This window comes from Hydra vulgaris, chromosome 08 (genome assembly GCF_038396675.1).
Source record: "Hydra vulgaris chromosome 08, alternate assembly HydraT2T_AEP".
NCBI lineage: Eukaryota > Metazoa > Cnidaria > Hydrozoa > Anthoathecata > Hydridae > Hydra > Hydra vulgaris.
In genome coordinates this window covers 61,991,081-62,016,368 of record NC_088927.1, presented here as the reverse complement: position 1 = coordinate 62,016,368, position 25,288 = coordinate 61,991,081, and the positions used below count along the sequence as shown (strand labels likewise).

General features: G+C 26.4%; 1 protein-coding gene across 1 annotated transcript; it reads left to right on the top strand.

Annotated features, from left to right (window-relative positions):
• Positions 1–430: 430 nt before the first annotated feature.
• LOC105844039 (uncharacterized protein DDB_G0290685) lies at positions 431–24,431 on the top strand. The gene is made up of 2 exons (XM_065804106.1): positions 431–643; positions 19,506–24,431. The coding sequence occupies exon 2, from the start codon at positions 19,510–19,512 to the stop codon at positions 24,076–24,078; it is 4,569 nt and encodes a 1,522-aa protein (XP_065660178.1). The 5' UTR covers positions 431–643; positions 19,506–19,509; the 3' UTR covers positions 24,079–24,431.
• Positions 24,432–25,288: the final 857 nt, after the last annotated feature.

The window sequence follows — 25,288 nt, the reverse complement described above, 5'->3', positions numbered from 1 at the left end:
CCAGCGCAATTCCGAAGTGGATAGAAAGTTTCAAGCCTTTTGAATTAATTTATATAGTTTTTATTATATTATCGTGAAATGTTTAAATATATTGTGAAGTTTTATTTTTTTTGGTAATCATTATTCCATTTATATACTCTTTTTTAAATAAAGTAAAAAATTCTATACTTTTTTTTATTTTTATGACTTTCCTAAAAAACAATTTGAAGTTCATATTTAATTTAAAAAAAACAAATTTAGTTTTTTAAATAGTCATAAAAATTCTCAAAAAATATAATTTAATTTTTTTATAATCATTAAAAAGCTCAACTAAATGTTTGTAAAATTTATTGCTAATTTTTCCTGCTCATTTTTGGCTCATATTTAGCATCTCATTTTTTGGCTCACTTTTTCCTGCTTTGCATTATGAGCAAGTGCCAAACTATTTCTCAAAGCTTAAATATTTTTAACAAATTTTTTTTCAAGTATTCAACTTTGAGCGAGTATTCAGTTTGCAACTGTTTTAGGCTAATGTATTGAAAGTGTAGTAACTTACTGTAAATTAAGTAACTTTTCTCACTGGAGACAAGTAACTTAACTTGCTGCAAATTATTTGTGCTGTTGCAAATCAACTGCTGTAGCTAACTGCAACATTGTTTTATCAGTAAGTAAAAAAAAGTTAAAATTATAAAAATGATTTCTTTTTTAAAATCCTGTGAATTGAAGTAGTTGTTTATATGACGTATGTAGTGTAAATGACGAATGGTAAAGAACAAAAATTTTTTAAGAATTATTAATGGATGTTTTTATTTTAAGCTGTGATCTTTGTTATGACATCTTTCTTCTTATTTAATTTGACTCATTCTTGCTTGGTTCTTTTTAATATTGAAATAATAATAATAATAATAATAATAATAATAAAATGAAAGTTACTAATGGGTGAAATGACAAAAAAATGTCAAATATTTACTGTTTTTCTAAGTGATTAATTATTTCTGATTGATTAATTATAATTTATAAAAAATTTATACCAATAGTATTTGACATGCGACTAATTAAATAAAGTAAAAAAAAAAAGTCAAGAGTTAGTTCTTGTAACACTAACATATCTTTGCAACTCAGTCTTACATTTACCAAGTTTATCAAACAAACTAACTCTGAGTAACTTTAAAAATTTTTTTTAGCATTTTATTGTATAAGGTTATATTAATGATTTCTTTGTGCTAAAACATTTAGAGAGCATGACAGAATTTACGTAAAACGCTATTGTTCTTTTTACTTTTAAACTAGGGTAGATTAGGGTAATATGAGCACCTTGGTAATATGAGCATACTTAAAGATTTCTTAGGTGTAAGTAGTGATGTTAAAGTTGCTATGTATTTTTTGAATCGACTTTATGTGGTGATTACAGTATTCAGTACCATTAGCGTAAATCTATGGCGCGAAATTTTGGTGCTAAAATAATGAAATTAATTTTTTCATAAAGAAAAATATATTAGCTTAAAATCCGATCTATTTTTGTTTAAAAAATAATGCATAAATTTATTTAGTTTTCACTTTATTTAAAGATGCCATTTTTATGTAATATGAGCATGCTCAAATCACCCAGTGATTTTAATTGAAATTACCTAGTTTAAAGTCCCAAAAAAGCAGTGGTTTTAATTGGTTTTTTTGAATAAAAACAAAATTCAGTAAAATTTTTTAATATTTTAACAATACTTAACATTTTTCTGTAATTTAAATTCAAAAAAATTGAATTTTTATCGTCCCAAGGTTTGAGTTAATAAAATTGAAAAAATAACGAACTAATTTTTTTTTCTTTTTTTTGCAGAAAACATAGTAGTATTATTTCAACAAAAAATAGCATAAAGTTTGATCTTTTAATGAAAAGTTTTGTTAATAACAAATCATAATATTTCAAAAATTACTTCTAATTGTCAGGTTGGTATTTTTTTTCAAAATTAATGTTTATTTTTTTGAGTTAATTTAAAGTGCTCATTTTACCAAGTGGTCTGGGTAATATGAGCATTTTTGCTACTTTTTTAAAGCCTCTGTGTTTTAAAGAAAAAATTTCGGGTGCCCAAATATCTAAGTGGATCATGAGTAGGGATCCCTAAATATTGTTTATTCGCAAAAATTTTGGATCCAGCCTAATTATTTTTGAAATAATTCCAATTTCCGCTTAAGGTGCTCATATTACCCTAATCTAGATTAAGTACGAAAAAATAAAATAAACAAATTATTTAAAAACAACTTTATGGTTGTATTCACTTACAAAATAATAAATATAGTAATATACGATATTGTTGACAAAATAAAAAGTGTTAAATATTCTTGATTAAATCTAGTTTAGTTCTAAATATTTAATTAATTGGTGAATAAATGATGTTTCTTCAAATATTTGAAGAAAGACCAATAAAATTTAGAGACCACGAATGCTGAGGAAATATGTTTTTTAAGTTATTTTCTTCATGTAATAATATCATTAATATATTTGTATAAAATCTCCTTGTATCCTTCGTTGTTTTAAAGATGTCAATTTCGTTTTTTTAAGTCTAACATCGATAATCGTGATAAATGACGTAACTCAGGTACAGATTTTGTTACTCGTTTTTGAATATTTTCTAATATACTTATACCTTTTTCAAAATATGGACACCATACTTGAGTTGCAAATACTAAATACGGGCTTGTATTTATGCAATAAAACAACTTTATTAGTTCACTATCGTTATACTTATATGATTTGCATATTATATTAAAAAGGAAGCCAATATTAACTCTTTTCAACAAGTATTGTTAAAAATTTTTAACAACTTTATATATATTCTTGCTTTTTTTATTTGTTTATTATTTAAAAATAGATTTCGTAATTTAAGAGTAAAGTTTTGTTGTATTTTTTTATGAAATAAGGTATAGTTTGTTTTTTTGACATTAGTTGAAAGTTTATTTGCTATAAACTAATCATTATTCATATTTAATTAAAAACTCTGCATAAAGATATGCAATACTATTGTTGAAAAGATATAGGAATATTTTTAAAAATGCAGAAAACACTGATATAAGCCTGTAACTAGAAACGTCAGAATGATCATTACTTTTGTAAATCGGAAACCCTTTGCTAAATTAATTCGTTCCGAAATATCCCTTGGTCTAAGGAAAGTTTTTCTTTATAGAACAGCGATCCACAAATACTTTTTTTCATTTAAAATAAGTATACTACTGGGTTTATCATCAAATCCCGGCCATTTCTCCTTTTTTATAGAGGAAAAAGCCGTTTCAAATTTTTTTAATGTCAAGTCAAAATCATACGATGTTGTTTCATTTAACTAGGGATGGCAAAAATTCCGAACATTTTCAATGCCGGGATTTCGGGATTGAGAAAGTTGTCCCCGGATATCTTGAGATTGAATAGAAAAAAACGCAATTGATTAGAAAAAAACGCAATTGAAAATGAAGAATAAGAAGAACTAAGGTTTTAAGTAATAATCAAACACTTAAAAATGAATTTAATTATAATATAAATTAAGTATTTCATTCATTAATGAACCTAAGTAATTTTAATTCTAAAACAATACTTTAAAATGATAACACAGTATAAATGATAACACAGTATAAATTAAAACAATAACTAAAATAATATAAACATGAATATACATGAGTTATATATATTATTAAAAGTTCTGCCTTAAAAAATCAAAGTGTCAATCACTTCATTGCTTAATCGTATTTGATTTTTATGATGATTCTAGAAGTGCCATTTGAACATATCAATTTTTTTTAGTTTTAACTTCAATAATTAGTATATCATAAGCAACAAGCTGCTCCATCGGGTTTTGCAATTAATAATTAAATGTTTCCAAACTCATTTTTACATACTATTATAAATAATTTTATTTTTGTTTGAGGACTTTTTAAACTTTTTTTACAATTTTCCTGACTTTTGTTATAACGGGTCCAATAAATTGGAGCCTAATTTTAACTTCAGGTGTTTCATTAATTATTAATGAATTATTCGAATCTCAAATATAATCTTCCTCTTCAGAAAACAATTCCTAGTTAAAATAACGATAACTAAAGCTTATTTAATAAACCTTAGGTATTTGGATAACTTCATTAATTAAACGGACGTTAAGTAAACTTTTGTGATTTCGTAAGCTTTCTGTATAATGATAACTGCATTAATTACACCGATGTTTAAAAACTTTTGTCATATAAAGCACACATTTGTAATTAAATTGAGTGGACGTAAAAATTGAATTAAAATTTTGGAAACATTGGAATTACAATGAAATTTCAAATCGAAAAGGTATTCCCTCTATTAAAATTGTTTGATATTCCCATCAGCAAGTGCTAAAACTTTTTTTATTTTTAATAATATATTAGTTTTAATATTATACTATATATATAATTTTTTATATGTTTATTCGTACATATTCTGCAGATAAGCAATAATTTTTTTAGTTCGTGTTTTCAATAAAATAAATAGCTACTAAAAAAAATATATTTACATTTTATAATGTAGAAAATTTTTAATTAAAATTTAAGCTTTTTGTACTTTTTAACTTTTTTGTACTTTTTTTGCACTTTTGTACTTTTTAAGCTTTTATTTTTTTATGAAAATCCCGAAATCCGGAAAGTTTCAGAGACTAATTCCGCGATTTCGGGATGAACAATTTGTACAAGATCCTGGGATTTCGGGATCCCGGTATTCCAGGATTGTCATTCCTACATCTAACGGTTTTAAATAGAATTTAAAAAACTAGAGGTTGCTGTAATTTTGTTAGTAAAAACAAGTTTTAGTTTTTCCTATTAAATCATTGGTTAATAAAAAAAACCATGTTTTTTTAAAATCAAACTTACACCTAATAAGTTTACCGTAAGTTTACTGTTATACAGTTTTTAGTTTTTTAAGAAGATTGATATAAAAATATTCGTATGTTTTATTTTTTTTACATTAGCTGTGTTTTTATTTTTAAGAAAATTGTTTTGTATTTTTTAATTTATTTTAGAGGTGTCGTGTCCATCCGTGGATTAGCGAGTCCATCCGTGGATTAGCGAGTGTTTTTGTTTTTACTTTTATTACTAAAATTAGACACGCTTCATTGAAAATATATTGAAATTTGTTCAAAAATAAATATCACGCCTAATTTGAAATTCGGAGTCCGTATCGTCAACCCTGTTATTAAAAGTCTAGAGGGGTCATACCAAAAGTTTACCGCACTGGGTGACACCAACCCCAGCGACTTCGGTTCTTCCAATGATGCCCTTTCTCTTTTAGACAAGGTGCAAAAACGCATTGTAAACATAGTTGGACCTGCTCTAACAGCCAACCTCCAACCATTGTCATATCGTCGTAATGTTGCTTCTCTTTCTCTTTTCTACAAATGCTTTTATGGGCACTGCTCTAAAGAGCTAGCGTCTCTTGTGCCATCTACTAAAATTCATTCTCGTGTTACTCGTCATTCAATTAAGTGTCATCCTTTTTCTGTGACTGTTCCTAAGTGCTCCAAAAACGCTTATTCGTCTAGTTTTTTTCCGCGAACGTCAGCTCTTTGGAATTCGCTTCCTTTATCCTGCTTTCCTGATTCATATAATTTGCAATCCTTAAAGTCGTCCGTCAATCGTTATCTTGCTCTACAATCTTCATCTTTTTTCTTTCAGTAACTTCCAACTTTAATTAGTGGCTGACTGCAGCCTTGTTGGAAGCGAAGATAATTAAAAAAAAAAAAAATTGTTCTATGAAATGACGTAATATATGGATATTCCAGTTGTCCGAAGTTTGTATCTTACAACTTTTTTAATATTTCACACCATTTTTAAACAACTCGCTATTTGGCCTAATTTACTTGCTTCTTTTTTAAAAAACTACATTAAATATTTTGATATACAAAAAAAAAAAATATTTTCAAAAAATATAAAGAGCGGTCAGGGAGGGGGTATAGAAGCGATCACCCTGCCCCGCCCATGGAAACACTAAATTGTTATTTTATTTTAAACACCTAACCCTCTATCTTTATTGTTTCATCGTGGTTAGCCAATTAGTTTTTAACTTGACAAATTTTAAAAGGGTACCGTTTTGCTTTCATCATACAAAACTAAATGCAGACAAACAAATCAAAAACGTATAACAATAGGAATTCAAATTCCTCTGTTTTCAACACAAACTCTCAATAACTTTCGAATTCTTAATTAATGTTTATGAAATTTTAGGAGCTGATTACAATGAAAGTTTTCGTTTTGATCAGTTAGTTTACAAAATTGATATTTTAAAACTCGATTACTCTGAAACGATTTATTTTTATTTGTAGATAGTTTCTTTGACAATAAGTGAAAATATATTTGACAATAAGTGAAAAATTTGATAATAAGTGAAATATAATAAACAAATGAATTTAATAAATCCTAATATGATTAGAGTAGGTATATTTTCCAAAAGTGTATAAACTTCCCCAATTAAACACGTGAGATTAACCGAATAAACAAAACAAATTTGACAGAATCGTCAGAAAAATATTTACTGGCTCTCTAAACATTGGTTCCTCTTATAAGTTTTTTTCTAAACAAAAATATTTCAACTATAATTAGTTATTATGTATAAAGAAACGAAAAAACAACGAAAGAAAGAAAATTAGTACAAATTTACAAAATATTTAGTACTTATTTACACATATTTACAAAGCATTTACAAATTAAAAAAATTTAAAGCTGTTGATAAGTTTTAATCCATAATTTTTATAATTAATTTTATGATTAATGATATAACATTAAAAATTTTGTTCGAAATGGTTTTTAATCATTTTAAATTTTTTTTTGTAGAAGTACTTGTATAGGGATTACAAAAAAGAATCTTTATATAAACATTGAAATAAAAGTGAAAAAAATTGCAATTTGCGAAAAAAATTAATGAAAAATAAACAACTAATAAAAAATTAGCAACTAAATTTGTAACAACTATAAAAAATAAACAACTAAATTTGTAAAAACAAAATTTCAAAATTACAAAGATATTCAAGCACTCAAGCATTGTTGAAAGTTTACCCATTATGAAGCAGTAAAAATTAATACTGTTAATAATTAAAAATTACTCCATCAAATAATCCAAACAAAATCGTTTTTTTTCCTTCAAGTTGAAAGCCATTTGTTGATTGAACCATTCAATATAAACTCGAAATTATTTTTGATTGCATGACTTCTTCCTTTGAAAACTTTTCACCTAAAAATTATAAAATATAAATAGTCTTTAATTATAAATCTTTTTATAGACTAGCAAAGGATCTTGAAAATTAATATATTTAATAATTACACACTTCTAAAATATAGCCTCATCACTAATGTTACATTGATGTAAAATTGGAAACATGCTTATACTTTTTTACATATAACTTTAAAGACTTCGTTTCAACCCTCAGTATATAATTGAGATTCATTATAGCGATAAAACCATATTTTATAAAGAGCTAAATGGTACATAAAAGTCAACAGTGAAATCATGGCTGTTTCCAATATTAAAATTAACAATTTTGTATTCTGTTTATCAGATAACAGAAACACTGGAAATACATATCAGAGCTAATGGAGAGTTTACAAATTATTTAGCCATAATGATTAAACATATTGTTTGTATTTATGTAAGTACTATTTTTATTCTTTTTGACAAGAAAATAAACAGGATGTAAACTCTTTGTTTAAATATATAATTTCGTAGGCGTTCTTTCTCTTTTGTCCTTTTTTCTAATTTCGTCATCGAATCTTTAATTTTTTCTATTTTTGGAAAAAAAAACCAGTTGGCAAACGTTCTAGGTAGAACAAGTATGATGAGAATAAATTTCAACAGCAGCTTTTTATTGCATCTTCATACACATACTTTCTTGGTATTGGAATTAAGTTTCTTTGCACATTGTATTGTTTGTCCGCATTTTGATCCCAGTAAGCTATATTAAATTTATTTTCAGATCCAGTACTCTATTAGAGTTTGATTCTTAAAGAGTTTCTGATTCATGCCGAGGCTCTAACAAAGATAAGACGTCAAACGTGTAATTTACAAAATCTAAAAGTTCTTCAAATTTCTCACAGTTTTAGCGCATGTTTATAATATTTTTTTTTTTTTTTTTTTTTTTTTAATTTTATTTTGCCGTATAATACTATTTACAATGAGAAAAATTGTTTACATATATAATAAATGGCCGGAGCAAGAAGAAGACATACTGTCTTATCACCGAGCCCCGTTAACATAAAAGCCGTCAGTTAATATTACAATTTATAAACTTTAAACATAAAAGTATATATATATATATATATATATATATATATATATATATATATATATATATATATATATATATATATATATATATATATATATATATATATATATATATATATACATATATACACACACATACATATATATATACATATATACACATACACACACATATATATATATATATATATATATATATATATATATATATATATATATATATACACATACATACACACACATATATATATATATATATATATATAAATACACATTTCTACAAAGATATTATAAAACTTATAATAAGGTATTAAAATAGCATAAGTTTTCAATAACAACATATTTAAATGAAAAATAAAAGTCAGAAGATCAAAAAAAAATAAGTTATGACTTTTTCACACACAAAAAAAAAAAGTAGATGAACCCCTATTCAGTTTATATATTTTTTTATTATTTTATAATCAAATTTTAAAATAAATATTTTAGATCGAAATTTTTTCCTAATAAAAAACGTTTACATACTATTTTGAATTGTTCAAAAGATATGTTTTGAAGAATGTTATTTTTATTAATTTTTTGAAAAAATTCATTCCATAGAAATGCTCCACGATATTGAATTTGGAATGAACTGAGTTTGAATTAGAATTTTGGAACTACAAAATTATCATTTGAAAAATTTTTGGTGTACTGATGAGAAATTTTAGTAAAGTAAGAGTGAAATATATTAGGCGACAAACCATGTTTAGATTTAAACATGAACAGCATAACTTGATATATATTAAGTTTATAAACATTGAGTGCATTAAGTTCCATTAAGAAAGGCTCTCCATGAGCAGTTCTCTTAACGCCAAAAATAATTTTGCATGCAATTTTTTGTTTACTATAAATTTTTTTAAGCTTTCCATAGTTGCTACTTCCCCATGCAATATTGCAATAGGATAGATAACTATGGATAAATGAAAAATATATATATTTTTTAAAGACTTGATATTAAGAAATGGTTTAACTCTTTATAGAACAGAAATATTTTTGGAAATTTTATTTTCAATAGATTTAATATGAGATTTCCATGATATATTTTCATCTAATATTATTCCCAGGAAGTTTACATTTGATTCTCTTTTAATAACTGAACTATTCATAAAGAGATTGGGTAATTTTACTAGGTTGGGTAATCTTACTAGGTTTAAGAAACAACAAAAATTTAGTTTTCAGTACATTTAATGAAAGTTTATTACAAATAATCCAATCATTAACTTTTATTAGTTCTTCATTAAATATTTTAAAAAGATCTTTTATATTTTTATTTGAGTAAAAAAGATTAGAGTCGTCAGCAAACAAAATAAGATTTAAAGTCTTTGAAGCTAAATATAAATCGTTAATGTACAACAAGAATAATAGTGGTCCTAGGATGGATCCCTGGGGAACACCACAAGTTATAACTTTGTTTCCTGTTTCATTTTCTTTATACACTATGTATTGTTTCCTGTTTGACAGGTAATTTTTAAACCAGAGTAGGTTATTGTTTAATACTCTATAGAGTTCTAGTTTTTCTATGAGTATGTCATGGTCAACTGTATCAAATGCTTTTGACAGATCAATAAAAACTCCTAGTGTATAACAATCATTATTGAACCCATCGGATATATTTTATTAAATCGATTACTGCATGATCCGTTGAAAGTTTTTTTTTGAATCCAAATTGTTTATTATACAGTATTTTGTTTTTGGTTAAATATTTATTAAGCCTATCATACATAATACGTTCTAACAATTTTGAAAAGGATGGTAAGACAGAAATAGGTCTATAATTTGACATAATTGTGTTATCGCCAGTTTTAAAAATAGGTGATATTTTAGCAATTTTTAATTTCTCCGGTACAATCCCGGATTGTATTGAAAGGTTAAAAATATGAAACAAAGATGGTTCTATAATATCGAAGATTGCTTTAACTTCGTTCACGCTAATTTATGTCATTACATAAATGAAAAATGATATCATCGAACTGATAAATGCCTTGTCTTTGTCACTGAAATAGTAGATGGTATTTCCGTTATTACCGAATCAAGGATGACCAACAAGACCATGCCGATCTTGGTTCGGTCTTCCTGGTTCTCTTGTTAATCAAGTATACCATGTTTTGTAAAATTTTCCGACGCTCAATCAACTTGGGGTTCATAATTTAATAACATTCGGTAATAAAACGTTCGATGATATCAATGATGATGCTTCTTAGATTATATCATAGATGATGCTTCTTAGATTTTGTTCAGCATTAAAATGATTAGACACCAATTAATATTAATTATCTAAAAACAAGTAAATTAACTTAAATAGTTAAATGAGGGAGTGGGGGCTGTATTGGTGCGTTTCAACAAGAAACTAAAAAACAAAAACAATTTGGTAAAAAATCGAAAAAAAATAATTTTTGCTGTTTTTCAAATGTGTTAACAGCATTTAAATGTAATTTATGTTTAATTATTAACAATTAAATGTTTATGTTTACAATTAATGTTTAAGTATAAAACTTTTGAATTTTCTAAACGTAGTTTTTTATACCAGTGCTTTTTTACCCTTGCTGTATACCAATGCTCCCTTACATGAAAAGCATTGGTAAACAGCAAGGGTAGCTTTTGTATACAGCATAATTATATTAATTCAGAAAGAGAATTTTTATCCAAAATAATTGAACATCAAAGAAAAAGAAAAACACACATTTTAAAACCAACAACATAGAATGTTGTTATAAAATTTTGTTATATCAACATATCAAGAAAATGTAAACATAAAAAAGAAACACAATATGCAAGAAATTATTTTAAAATGTACATCGAATAATCAATTTTGTAACTTTTTAAATGAACCATCAATCAACCAATCAACCATCAATTTCCAAACTTAGGGATCGTCCATAAATGAGCCAACACTAAATTTATTTAAAAAGCAGAAGTAGAACATCTTAGGCTCTTTTACTCGGCGATTTTCATTTAACTTAATGGGCTGTTTTGAACTTTTATTTAACTTAAGGCTCTGTGAGGGAAAACTTTTGATATTTTTTGTTTTGTTTATCAGTGCAATTAGGCGTGGCTTAATTTATGGACGATCCCTTATGGCTTTTTTTAATTTTATTTTGATACATTTTTCTGTTTTATTGTTAACAGTCTTTGCAATCGTTCCTCTACCAGTCTATTTTTAGACAAGTGTGTGAGTATTCTCGACTTTCCACATTTTCTTCAAAGTTTGTTTGTTTACGCACTGGAGTTTTGAAGTACGGGCGGATCAATTCTAAAGCTTATGACTTGTCGAATGTTTCTGGAATGCTTTGTATACCTAATTGTAATGATTCTACTTTATTGGTTGTAACAATATTAACGAGGTTTTTCTCAAAATACTGTTTTCGGATCCGATTGGTCTTTTACATATGCAGACTAAAAATTGTTTTCAGAAAAAATTGACCTATAAAAAGACCAGTTACCAGTGTTAGAAAATGCTTTTATAATATTTTTTAATGAAAATGTAACTAAATACGATGTGTTAACTAAAGCAGGCAAGTTGTACATGGTTATGATTTTACCAGGATTACTTAGAATATAATCGCTGAAAAAAATTTAAATTTACATTTAAATTGACCATATAGCCCTACATCAAAAGGCGATGTAAATGTGTGCAGTGCAGTGGGTATGCTACAAATACAAATTCTACTCTCTCTTTAAAATATAACTGCTTTAAGAGTAACATGGTATTCACAATTATCTAGTAAAACTAATATAAAATTAACTTTGTTACTGTTAATATGATTCTGGGTATGCTTCAAAATTTTTATGAAATAAACTTCATTCATCCAATCAGAAGAGATTGATAATTTTTTTAAAGAGTTTTCTTTAAAAAAGAATTATTAGTTAGTTTTTTTTTAACTCTAGGAAATATAAAAACTGGTGGGACTGTGTTGCCCGTTTTAATTCACATTTTGTGTCATAATTTATAATTTATGGCACAAAATGTGATCATATATCCTCTGCAGATACAGCGTTCTGCAGATACAGCTTGTCCTACCTGCTTCGTTCCCTTAGGAGCAACGAGGGGTTTGCTTTACAGTTGATAATCCTGTTTCATCTAGAATAAAAATACGATTGGGTAAAATTTTATGTTTACGCAATGCTTTTTCATAAATTACAAAAAATTTGGATACTTTGACCAGAAGCTAGTTGCTTGTAAAAGACTGGTATATTCAGGATTGCTTAAAACAAATGAAGGATGCCTTCTCATCAATCATTTCATCCAGTCTACGATAGCAAGTTGTTTATCTGACCAAAATTTTTCTAACTTTAATGCCAAGAATCAAACTGTAGTTGTGGGACAATTTTCTAATTGTTTATAAGTTAGACCATATTGGATCTTACTACTTTTAATTAAATATTCAATGAGATGTTTTTCTTAATGAATTGTAAATATTTACCGATTTGAATAATTATAACTAAATAGATACTCCTTTTTCTTTACCTCTTCTAGTTTAAAGAAGTCTTTGTACTCTTTAAGTTTGTAATCTAAAGTCATAACAGGTGTGTTATTGATTTTAGCACTATCTCTAATAGATAATTATCTTTTTTTACAATATAAATTCCACACATAATTTCTCTTCTAATAAGATGCATCTTATTAGTTTTTTAATGTACTAGCGTGGCATTTTTCTTAAAATATATTTAATAAAATAAAATAATAATTGATTTAAATAAAAATAATATTTAAGCAATTATACTCAAACTATATACTTGCTAATTGTAAGAAGATATTAGAAAAACCCTTTGGAACAAGAACGATATCATTAAAAATATATTTTAGCATACCGTATAATATATAATTAGGTAATTTAAATAACTTGTATTTAAATAAGTATACTTACACCTATATACATATTTTATTAACGCTTAAATAACCTATTTAGGTTGTAATAAAATTTTAAGGTATTAAATACTAGTTTTTAATTGCTTCTTTTGTTTTTTATCTTATTAAAATATTTCAGTTAAATGAATATACTTATATTACATATACCGAAATATACTGAATTATTTTTTAAACAAATAAGTATTTATATTAATAAAACAAATATACTTGAATTTAATACATTGATAATTACACTAGCCTCTGTGTTTATCAATGATAAAGCATTATATATAATTAAAACATTATGTAGCATATTCATTCTTCAGGTCATCAGGTTATGAAAATTAAAACACTCTGCACCTTTTGTTTTAAAACTGTAGCAAATAACCACAAAACCGTCTTATGTGACTGCTGCAGTTCATGGGTTCATGCTAAGTGCAACCAAATAGATTGCTCACTTATAATCTTCTCGCTGAAAACTCTTTAGAATGGTATTGATAATAAGCTCTTAACAACATTATCATATAAGAATTCACAAATTGTACCCACAAATTTTCTTGTACCTCCAATTCATTCAAGAAACATACTTAAAGAACTTAATACAATCTCTGGTTGTGCTATAAATTGTAAATTATACGGTGTTATTGAATTTAATAAAACTGTTCAGATCTATATCCTCACCTTAAAATTGCATCACTTCACTCTCACATTGATGACCTGTGCAGCCTTATCAGCACATTTAATATCATACCTATTGCAATAGGAATTACTGAATTCAACTTATACCTTAATGATACCAAAACAACAGACATAGCTATTAATAAATGAAACATTGAGCATTGCCCAACTGAGGTCAAAAAAGGTGATGCTCTTTTATATCCGCAGTCTAATTCAAATTATGTAGTTTGTCATGACTTAAAGATTTACTTACCAAAACTACTTGAGTTTATTTTTGCTAAAATCATTTTGTGCCCCACAAAACAAATGTCCTAATTAATTTTATATATTTTCACCCATCAATGAACCAAAATAAATTCAATACAACATTTTTAACTCCAATTCTTAAAAAGCTATGAGTTAATGAGTGATTTCAATTCAGATCTACTGAGCTATAGTTAACCTAATCCTATTTCTAACTACCTCGATACCTTATGCACTTACTCGTTTAATCCTTCCATAATTCTACTTGCTCTTATAACAGCTAAATCTTGAACACTCATTGATAAAATCTTTATGAACTTTTACTTTTCTGATCATCTCTCAGGTAACTTAACTATTTCTATCTGAGATCACGCGACATAATTTGTATGTGTTCCTGTCACAAACAGCCAACCAAATAAAGTTAATATTTCTAGACGATGCCTAAAAAAATTTGACCCCAGAAAATGTATTTAAAAACTTCTAAAATCAACTCGGAGCTTATAATTAAAAAAGATAACATTAATAATGAATCTCTTCAATCAATTTTTAAAAATATTTAATAGGGTTTTATACCAATGTGCTCCCTATAAAACTTTGACTAAAAATTAAATCAAAATTAAATATAAACGCTGGATCTCTAAATGCATACTTAAGTCTGTTTCTGTAAAAAACAAACTCTATAAAAAATTTGCAAGATGTAAGAACATTAATACTAAAAACGAACTTTTCACAAAATTTAAATTCTTTAGAAATAAAATTAGCAACTTATTAAAAAGTAGTAAAATATCATAATACATAACTTATTTTAATAACAACATGAACAACATAAAAAATACATGGAAAGGCATAAAAGATATCATAAATATTAAAGCATCATTACATAAAACACCTACTCAGTTAAATCTGAATGAAAATATAATCACAGACCATGCCACTGTTTCAAATATATTTAATAATTATTTTTTTTCTATTCGTGAAAAACTACTCAATGAAATCATGCCATTAAAAGGTATTTGTAGTGACTTTCTTAATTTTCCTAATGCTAATTCTTTCTTTATTGATCCTGTGAGTGAAGATGGGGTATCTAATCTTATTAATAATGCTCTTACAAGTGATAAAAGTTATGGACCTAATAGCATACCTACATTTTTCTTAAACTTACCTCAATATGTTAGTATCATCAACAAAATTTTATTTTGCTAATGATACTAACATGCTACTGGTTGACAAATCACTTAACGAAATTAACAAATATATTAATCGTGATCTCAGAAATCTTGTTCAGTAGCTTGTTTCTGATAAACTTCCTCTCAATTCTTTAAAAACAGAGCTGATAATCTTTAAATCCAGTCTGGCACCAATTAATAAGCACTAAAATTTCAGGCTAAGCCGAGAAAAAATTTATCCTTTACAATCTATTAAATATCTTGTGATTAAAATTGATTCTAATCTTTCTTTTCAAGGCCATCTAAATGACTTAGCTATGAAACTCAGGTGATCTAATGGAATGCTAGCCAAAGTCCGCTATTATGTAAACCTAGAAACTCTGCTAAATATATATTATGCTATTTTTGAGTCCCATCTAAGATATGCATGTCAAGTATGGGGACAATCCCATAAACAAATCTTTTTAAGGTTGTCCCATCTCCAAAATAAAGTCTGAACAAAAAAATATTTTCAGTATAATAACTTTTAATCTAATGGGCTATATTTAATTTCCAATATATTAAAATTAAGTGACCTTGTAGTATTTCTTAACTGCCAATTTGTCTGGAATTATCTTCATAAAAACCTTACCCTATTATTCAACAATTTCTATACAAGTACAAATTGTCACTATCCTCTTCGATTGATTGGAGACTGGGAACAACAAAAACCCCAAGACGTTAGCCCCTCCCAGCCCCAAAGAGGAGGGCAAGGAATCAAATTTGTTTTTTTTTTTCAATCTTGAACATGATTTATATTTATTGACGAATATCAAATTTGATTTAATAATCTTTTGTTGATAAGCTTTTATGATCTTATAAAGTTTAAAGCCCTCTCAGTTTGAGGGGGGTGTAAACTTTATAAAGAGCAGGCGAGGGGGGAGGGGGTTAAATTTTGGGTTTTTTGTTGTTACCAGTCTCCAATCACCGCAATTTTTTGCGTAGCATCCTCATTCCTCATATATATGAATATACATAAATACGGAGTTTTCTTCATGTTTTAGTTTGCATAGCTCAAGCATCAAAAAAAGTTGTCTTCGACCTTGCTCCTGATCTGAAAGCTCTTAATTTAATCTCTGAAATCAAAATCAAGTTTTTAATAATTTGCTAAAAACATACAATTAAATATTTCTACAAATTAATATTGAGTTTCTATAATATTTCTATTAATTTGTGATCTTTCAGTTTTTAATTTTATATTTTTAACAATTTAAAATTCTTTATTATCCATCTACATCTAATTCCTCTGAATCTGCCATTTTAAATATTTTCATTAAATTTTTCATTTTATTGTTAATATTAATATTAATGCTAATATTTTTACATTCTTTATTTATCTATCAATTTATTTATCTCCATTCATTCAACTATTCTCTACTCCGTACTAAACCTTTGTTTTTGCTGTCATTATTTACTAAACTTTGTTGCTGCTGTTATTGTCTTTATTTATAAAATTCTCCTTCTATTAATATTTTTAATTAGAAGGAGAATTTTAAATTATTAATACCATAATTTGTATAATTGATATCAGTTATTATTACTATTTTCATCATTCTCTATAACGTTATGTTGTATATTCAGGTATTAACTTAATATTAGTACTTGTACTATTTCAAATTTACCTGAGGTATTATAACTTATTTCGCAATATATTTGATTTGATTTTATTTGATTTAAATAACAGATATTAAAAGTTCGTACCAATGCTTCCTGATTTGAATGGACCAAAGCTCACCCTATAACAGAGGGTGCCTCAAAGTTAAATATTTTTTTTATGTAATTAAAACTTCTTCAAAATTTAAATTTTTTTTGGCAAGTTTAGGTTTAAATTTAAGTTTAAAGTAAATAAAACATTAATAAACACTCAAAAATGTAGCGTTGGGGAACCTGTTGTACCTTCGACCACGTCGAACTTATGGTCATTATACTCTGTCGGCTTTCTATTATTTTTTTTTAAAAACGTGAAGTGCCATTTGAAATAAGAGTCAATGACGACTCTTCTTACCGTAAAACATAATACCTGGGATAGATGGTATCGATCCACAAGTAATTATAAGATTTGGCTCTTAGCAAGTTAATATTTGTGTTAATCTTATTCTGATTTTAAAAATGTAATAAATTGTTGTTTGATTCATCTACGACATTATAAACATTACTCAACATCATTTTTTTGTTATGGAAAAGTTTAAATGATTATGTCTTACAGTAAATGGGGATTAAGACGATAGTTGTTAAAGAAACCCATTTCGTGTACCTTCGACCAGACTAGGATGTTGTACCTTTGACCAACAAAAACTAAAGAAAACATGTGACTTTATCTAAATAGTTATAATAACTGATTTTATTTAAAAAAAAAAAAGTAATACTATTAGTAATACTGAGTATCGTAACTTCAATACTCAAGTCTTTGCGAGATTGTACGGATTGATTTTTTTAATTTTTTTTTAGACAATCGGTTAAAGGTACAACGTACGTGTTGTACCTTTGACCAATTGACTTCTTTTTTTAAAACGCGGGAAAAAGATATTTCTTGGTTAAGCGAAAAAAAAGTCCTAAGTATAATTTTTCAGCAAGATATGAGAGAATATTATATTGTTTGAATGGTTTAAACTTACTCAATAGACTACGCAAAAAACGCCTTAAAGCAAAAAGTGGTCTTAGGAACAACAGGTTTCCCTATCCACCATACTCAGCACAATAAAAAAAAAAAAAAAAAAAAAAAAAATAACAGCGGCAAAATGAACAACAGACAAATTTTCAGTTAACTAAAACTTTAAACCTAACCATATCTTCTGTGGAAGAAGTGATTATAAACAACATTTGGAATATGCATTTAAAAGTGGAGATTTTTTTTAAACGACTGAATATTTGCCTTTGCGTCAATGCTCACCCTGCACCAATGTTTTCCACTCTTTTCTAAGTTTTAAAAAGGATATAAGCATGAAAAAAATGCATAACTTGTGGCATTCAAAAGTCAGTTAAAGGTAGTCCGGATTTTTAATAACCATCCGTTATAATTGTGCTAAACTGTTTTATTTAAAGCATATCTTGCTTTATACATTATTCCTATAATTTTAACAACTTTGTTGCAAAAAATTCTATATGATACTTCCAGGTAAGATTTTAATTAACATAGGCTCCTAAAAACTTGACATTTATTTCTCTTTTTATTTGCATTTTGTTTATAAAAAAGGGGGTCATTAGACTGTAATTTCGTTTTAAAAGATGGATGAAAAAGTGTCCCTTTTGTTTTATCAATCCTTATTGACAACTTATTTATTTTAAATCAATCACAAATTTCTTTAATTCCATGTTCATTTTTTGAAATGTTATATGCGCTATAAGATAAAATAAGATTTGTATTATCGGCAAACATGAATGTCATCAAATCAGAGGCACTAAAGAGATAATTAATGTAAATTAAAATCTGAAAGGGTCTAATTTAAAGCCTTAAGGACCTCCCCAAGCTATATATAGTAAATTGATAGAGATTGTGGTATTACTTTAAAACAAACTGTTACGGTTGCAAACGGTTTCTTAAAAAGTGTTTACGGTTATTTAAATAACCACGAGAAAAACTATTAACATTTTAGCTACAACGTAACCAGTATTGAAGTCACCAAAACATTTTTGAGACAAAACATATTTTAGAGGTTCACCAAAACAAATTTTGGAGGTTCACCAAAAAATATCTTGGACGTCCACCACTACAAATTTTTGAGGTTCAACATACATAGTTTGGAGTTCCACTAAAACATATTTAGCATAGTAATTAACTTAATTATTAACGCGCTTTTTAAGAATTTTTCTAATTCAAATTTCTTATTTTACTTTATACCGCAGCAATTTAATTTTTTTCATTTATTTTTACCTTTGTTTACTTGATTGATTTGTATCAATTTTAGTTGATTATTTTGTATACCTATATTTTTTGTTGTTGAAAACAAAAATCAGTATTTAATCAAGTTTGAAAAAGCATTCATTAAAACTTGACAACTTAATAGCTAATAAAGTTTTTAGTCTATTTATTTTGTTTCATCTTTCCATTAGTTTACCTATTTATCTTGTTTCATCTTTCCATTACAGAAAAATCTGAAATTTCAGATCATCTCTTTAGTCTGGGCTCAATAAGAATCTGAAATGAATAAATGGGATTTTCAGAAGTATTTTTAAAAATAAAATAAAGTAATGATAACAACTAATTTAAAAAAATACATGTTTATACAATAATTTTTAACTTTCCTTTCTTTAGGAAAATGTATTACAATGTCGTCATCATGATAACACTTTCAACTCTACAATTTATGAACTCTTTCCCTACTAAGAGACTTAAAAATTCTTCTCACAAATCTAAGCATTCAAAGGTTAAAACAGTTGATGCAAAAAAAACACCGGTTGAACTTTTGAAGCGTTCTACCTATCCATCATTAGGGTATAATGGTTTTTATAACAGTCAAGAGTCACCGATAATTCAAATTAATCATGGTTATAACAGTCCTATGGTTCCAATGACTTCCACAAAACATGATTATAATCTCATGAATCCAATAGTTCCTGCGAATCATAACTTTCATAGTTATGTAGACCAAACAGTTTCTACAAACCAATATTATAATAATCATGCTGTTCCAACAATCCCTTCAAGCAATTATTATAACAACCATGTGAGTCAAATTATTCCTAAACATCTTGAATACAACAGTCACGTGAATCCAATGATTCCTAAAAACCGCGGTTTTAACAATGTTTCTCCAATAATTCCTTCACACCAGTATTTTAACAGCTATGGACCTTCAATATTTCCTGAAAATCGTGATTACAATAGTCACGTGGCTCAAACGATACCTAAAAATCTTGATTCTAATTTAGCATACAATTTAAATAGTAACTATAATCCAACCAATAACTTTAACTATAATAATCCACATCAAAGTAATCCTTTGCCACTGTGTTCTAATCTATTTCATCAAAATCAAAATGGCGTTCACTGCGTTGATAAAATTCCCAATTACCAATATAATGTATTACCTTACGGTTCAAATAAAAAATATCCTCAAATCCATCAATTAGAAAGTCAGCATGTAAATCTAGTGACAAATGATCCACATCATATTTTGCACAATAACAACATACTTGACTTGACTAATGGTTTTAACGAACACGGAGATAAAATAGCGCCTGCGTTGCCATTATCGACAAATAATGTTTACCATAATCAATTAGACTCTGTGGATGGGTATTGCTATAACTGCTGGTACGATGCAAGTGATGAGTACTTACATAATCTTGGTTACTCCCAAATATATCCGACGCTTCCCTTAGCTGTTGATACTATACTTGCGCATGAGAAGGTTAAATTAGAAAATAAGGATGATAAAAAGAAAAACGAAAAAAAAGAAGACAAAGAAATAAACAGTAATAATGAAAAAAATCAGAATGAAGAAAAAGATAACAATAAACTTAACGAGCAAAAAGGTAAAAACAGTGATAAAGATAAAGATAAAGAAAGTACAGAGAAGCAAGAAGATAACGATAAAAACAACCCAAAAGAATATAACGATAAAACTAACAGCAAAGAAAAAAACGATAAAAACAACCCAAAAGAAGATAACGATAAAACTAACAGCAAAGAAAAAAACGATAAAAACAACCCAAAAGAAGAGAACGATAAAACTAACAATAAAGAAAGAAACGATAAAAACAACCCAAAAGAAGATAACGACAAAACTAACAACAAAGAAAAAAACGATAAAAACAACCCAAAAGAAGATAACGACAAAACTAACAACAAAGAAAAAAACGATAAAAACAACCCAAAAGAAGAGAACGATAAAACTAACAACAAAGAAAAAAACGATAAAAACAACCCAAAAGAAGATAGCGATAAAACTAACAACAAAGAAAAAAACAATAAAAACAACCCAAAAGAAGATAACGATAAAAATAAGAACAAAGAAAAATACGATAAAAACAACCCAAAAGAAGATAACGATAAAACTAACAACAAAGAAAAAAACGATAAAAACAATCCAAAAGATGAAAATGCTAATACTAACAACAAAGAAAAAAACGATTCAAATAACCCAAAAGAAGATAACGATAAAAATACGAACAAAGAAAAAAACGATTCAAATAACCCAAAAGAAGATAACGATAAAAATAAGAACAAAGAAAAAAACGATTCAAATAACCCAAAAGAAGATAACGATAAAAATAAGAACAAAGAAAAAAACGATTCAAATAACCCAAAAGAAGATAACGATAAAAATAAGAACAAAGAAAAAAACGATTCAAATAACCCAAAAGAAGATAACGATAAAAATAAGAACAAAGAAAAAAACGATTCAAATAACCCAAAAGAAGATAACGATAAAAATAAGAACAAAGAAAAAAACGATTCAAATAACCCAAAAGAAGATAACGATAAAAATAAGAACAAAGAAAAAAACGATAAAAACAATCCAAAAGAAGATAACGATAAAAATAAGAACAAAGAAAAAAACGATTCAAATAACCCAAAAGAAGATAGCGATAAAAATAAGAACAAAGAAAAAAACAATAAGAACAACAAGAAAGAAGAAAACAATACGAGCAACACATTAGGAGAAAAAGATAAAAATAAAGATAAAGAAAAAAATGACAGATTAGACGAAAAGAAAGATGAGGACGAAAATAAGAAGAATGAGAACGAAAATAAAATAAAAAATAGTAATTATAAAGTAGAAGGCGACAAAAGCAACGAAAAAGAAGTAAAAAAGGACAATAAAAGTGAAAATGAAAAAGAAAAAAATAATAAGGAAAAAGAGGTTAAGGAAAAAAACAGTGATTATAAGGAGGAAAAAGAAAATAGCAAGAAAGATGAAAAAAAAGAAGAAAAAAAGGTTAACAAGTTAAAAGAAATTGTCAACAAGATAGAAGGTAAAAATAACAAAAGAAATGTAAATCATAAAGAGGGAGTTTTATACTTTATGAATGAAGGAAAAAAAGAAAATACCAACGAGGACGAAAAGAAAGCAAACAATGAGAACAGCAATGAGAAAGAAAAAAGTGAAGAAAAAAACAAAGAAGAAAATGTTGATATTAAGAAGGAGTTAGATGAAAAGAATCAAAAGAACAATGAGAATGAAAAAAATAAAGTTAACGAAAAAAATTACGAAAAAGAAATTAGTTTTGAGAATGAAAAAAAAAGAGAGAATGAGTCGACTAATGTTGACAATATAAATGAAGAAAAACAAGGAAATAATATTAAGGAAGTTAAAAAAGAAAAGAATGAAGATAAAAAGGGAAATGACGAAAATAAAAAAGAAAATAACGAAGATAAGACAGAAAACGGTGAAGATAAAAAAGAAAACAACAAAGATAAAAAAGAAAACAATGAAGAAAAGAAAGAAAATGACGATACGAAAAAGGAAAATAACGAAGATAAGACAGAAAACGGTGAAGATAAAAAAGAAAACAACAAAGATAAAAAAGAAAACAATGAAGAAAAGAAAGAAAATGACGATACGAAAAAGGAAAATAACGAAGATAAGACAGAAAACGGTGAAGATAAAAAAGAAAACAACAAAGATAAAAAAGAAAACAATGAAGAAAAGAAAGAAAATGACGAAAAGAAAAAGGAAAATAACGAAGATAAGACAGAAAACGGTGAAGATAAAAAAGAAAAGAATGAAGAAAAGAAAGAAAATGACGAAAAGAAAAAGGAAAATAACGAAGATAAGACAGAAAACGGTGAAGATAAAAAAGAAAAGAATGAAGATAAAAAGGAAAACAACGAAGATAAAAAAGAAAACAACGAAGATAAGAAAGAAGATGATGGAAAAATAAACGAAGACAGCGAAGATAAAAATAAGAAAGATAGTGACAATAAAGAAAATGAAAATAATATTAAAAAGGAAGAAAAAAAAGAAATAAACAAAATTAAGGAAGACAAAAATGTAAATAACGAAAATAAAAAAGAAAAAAGTGATAATAAAAAAGAAGAAAATAAAACCAAAGAAGAAGGAATGAAAAAGGTTTGCAATTTTAAGGAAGAAACAAAAGAAAAACACTTTGAGGAAGAAAAAAAAGAAAACAATGATAAAAAGGAAAACGATGACAGTAAAAAGGAAGAAAATAATATTGAAAAAGAAGAAAAAAATGAAACTATCAATATTGATAAAGAAAGAAATCTTAACAACGAAGATAAAAAAGAAATTAATGATATTAGAAAGGAAGAACGTCCTATTGAAAAAGAAGAAAGAAACGAAACCAACAAAATTGAGGAAGAAAAAAAGGAAAGCAACACAGATAAAAAAGAAAATCATGATAATAAAAAGGAAGAAAGTAATATTAAAGAAGAAGAAAGAAATGAAACAAGCAACAGTGAGAAAGAAAAAAAAGTAAACAACGAAGTAAACGAAGAAAATGATAATAAAAAAAAGGAAGAAAATCTTACTGAAAAAGAAGATAAAAAAAAAGCAAACAACATTAGGGAAGAAAAAAAAGTCAACAACGAAAATAAACAAGAAAATAATTATAACAAAAACGAAGATATAGAAAAGGAAGAAAAAAACAAAACAAATAAAATCGAGGAAGAAATAAACGAATACAATAAAGATAAAAAAGAAAATGATGATAATAAAAAAGAAGAAAATACTATTGAAAAGGACGAAAAAAACAAAGTAAACAACAATGAGGAAGAAAAAAAAGAAAATAACGAAGATGAAAAAGAAAATAATGATAATAAAAAGGAAGAAAGTAAGAATGAAGAAAAGAAGCAAACAAACGAGATTAATGGGAGAGAAGAGCAAATAAACGAAACTAACAAAAAAGACGAAAAATAGACCAAAAGGAAATAAGAGCTTTGATAAACCAAAAAATTATTATATAAAAAAAAAATGATTACAAACAAAAGGGTGTAAAAAATAAAAAAATACGACAAGAAACCAAAACAGAAGTGGTTTAAAAAACAATAAATAATGATAATATTATTCATGTATGCTCACTCACACACACACAAACGACCTATTTTGTGATTTCATTTATTGCACCTGAAAAGTTTTAATTACGTTTAAATCTACGTCTAACAGAATATAAGAGAAGTTATTTCTACAAAAACATAATTAATTTAGAGTGGAAATAAATGCTTTTAAAATATAAATTAAATTTTTTGGGAAAGATTTTTACTTAAATTAAATAACTTTGTTTTGTCAAATCAAGAGATTGAGTTGAATATGTTTATATTAATGGCAAGACTGATCTGATCTTGAGGTTTTGAGAAAAAATCTTTTAGTTCTTATTATATATTTCATTATTTATTTATTATTTGTTACTTTTTTAACATTATTTATATTATATATTTTACAGATTCCATATTACATATTATAAACTAAATAGTGCGAAACTTAAAAACCATAAAAAAAGCTAAACTCCAAAGCTCTAATGCATGGTGTATAAACCTATATTACTACATTACCTGTTACTCAATGAGCAAGTAACATGTAATCTAACTTAAGACACGTGTTTTCACAATCAAAGAAAAAAAGATAAATTTAAAAGAACCAATAGAGTTTAAAACGGTAAAAGATTTTTTCTAGTGTCTTTATTTATTAAACCTTCAGTATACGAAGTGTTCAAAATAGATAAATAAAGTTAAAGAATGATGTTCAAACTTCCAATAAGTTCAACTCGTCACATATTCTTATTATTTATTTATATTGGGAGACAGTTAAATCTTAAAAATGACTGCTCTCAAAAAATTTAAAAAGTTTGTTAAATATTTAAAGATAAAAAGTTCCCGAACTCTTCAAAAACTTCAAAAACTAACTGCATGTTACACGGATTCAGAAATTGACAAATTCAATCAATGGCCATGATGAATGTGGATACAATCAATGGCTATGATGAATGTGGATACAGTGCCTTTAAATAATCAGGATATAAACAGAAATGCCATTAACATTTTCAAAGAAAAAACCAGATCTTTTATATTTTGCACAAGTCATTAAAGTTTAAGTTCAAGAAATTAAAGTAATTTTAATGACATTAATCAAG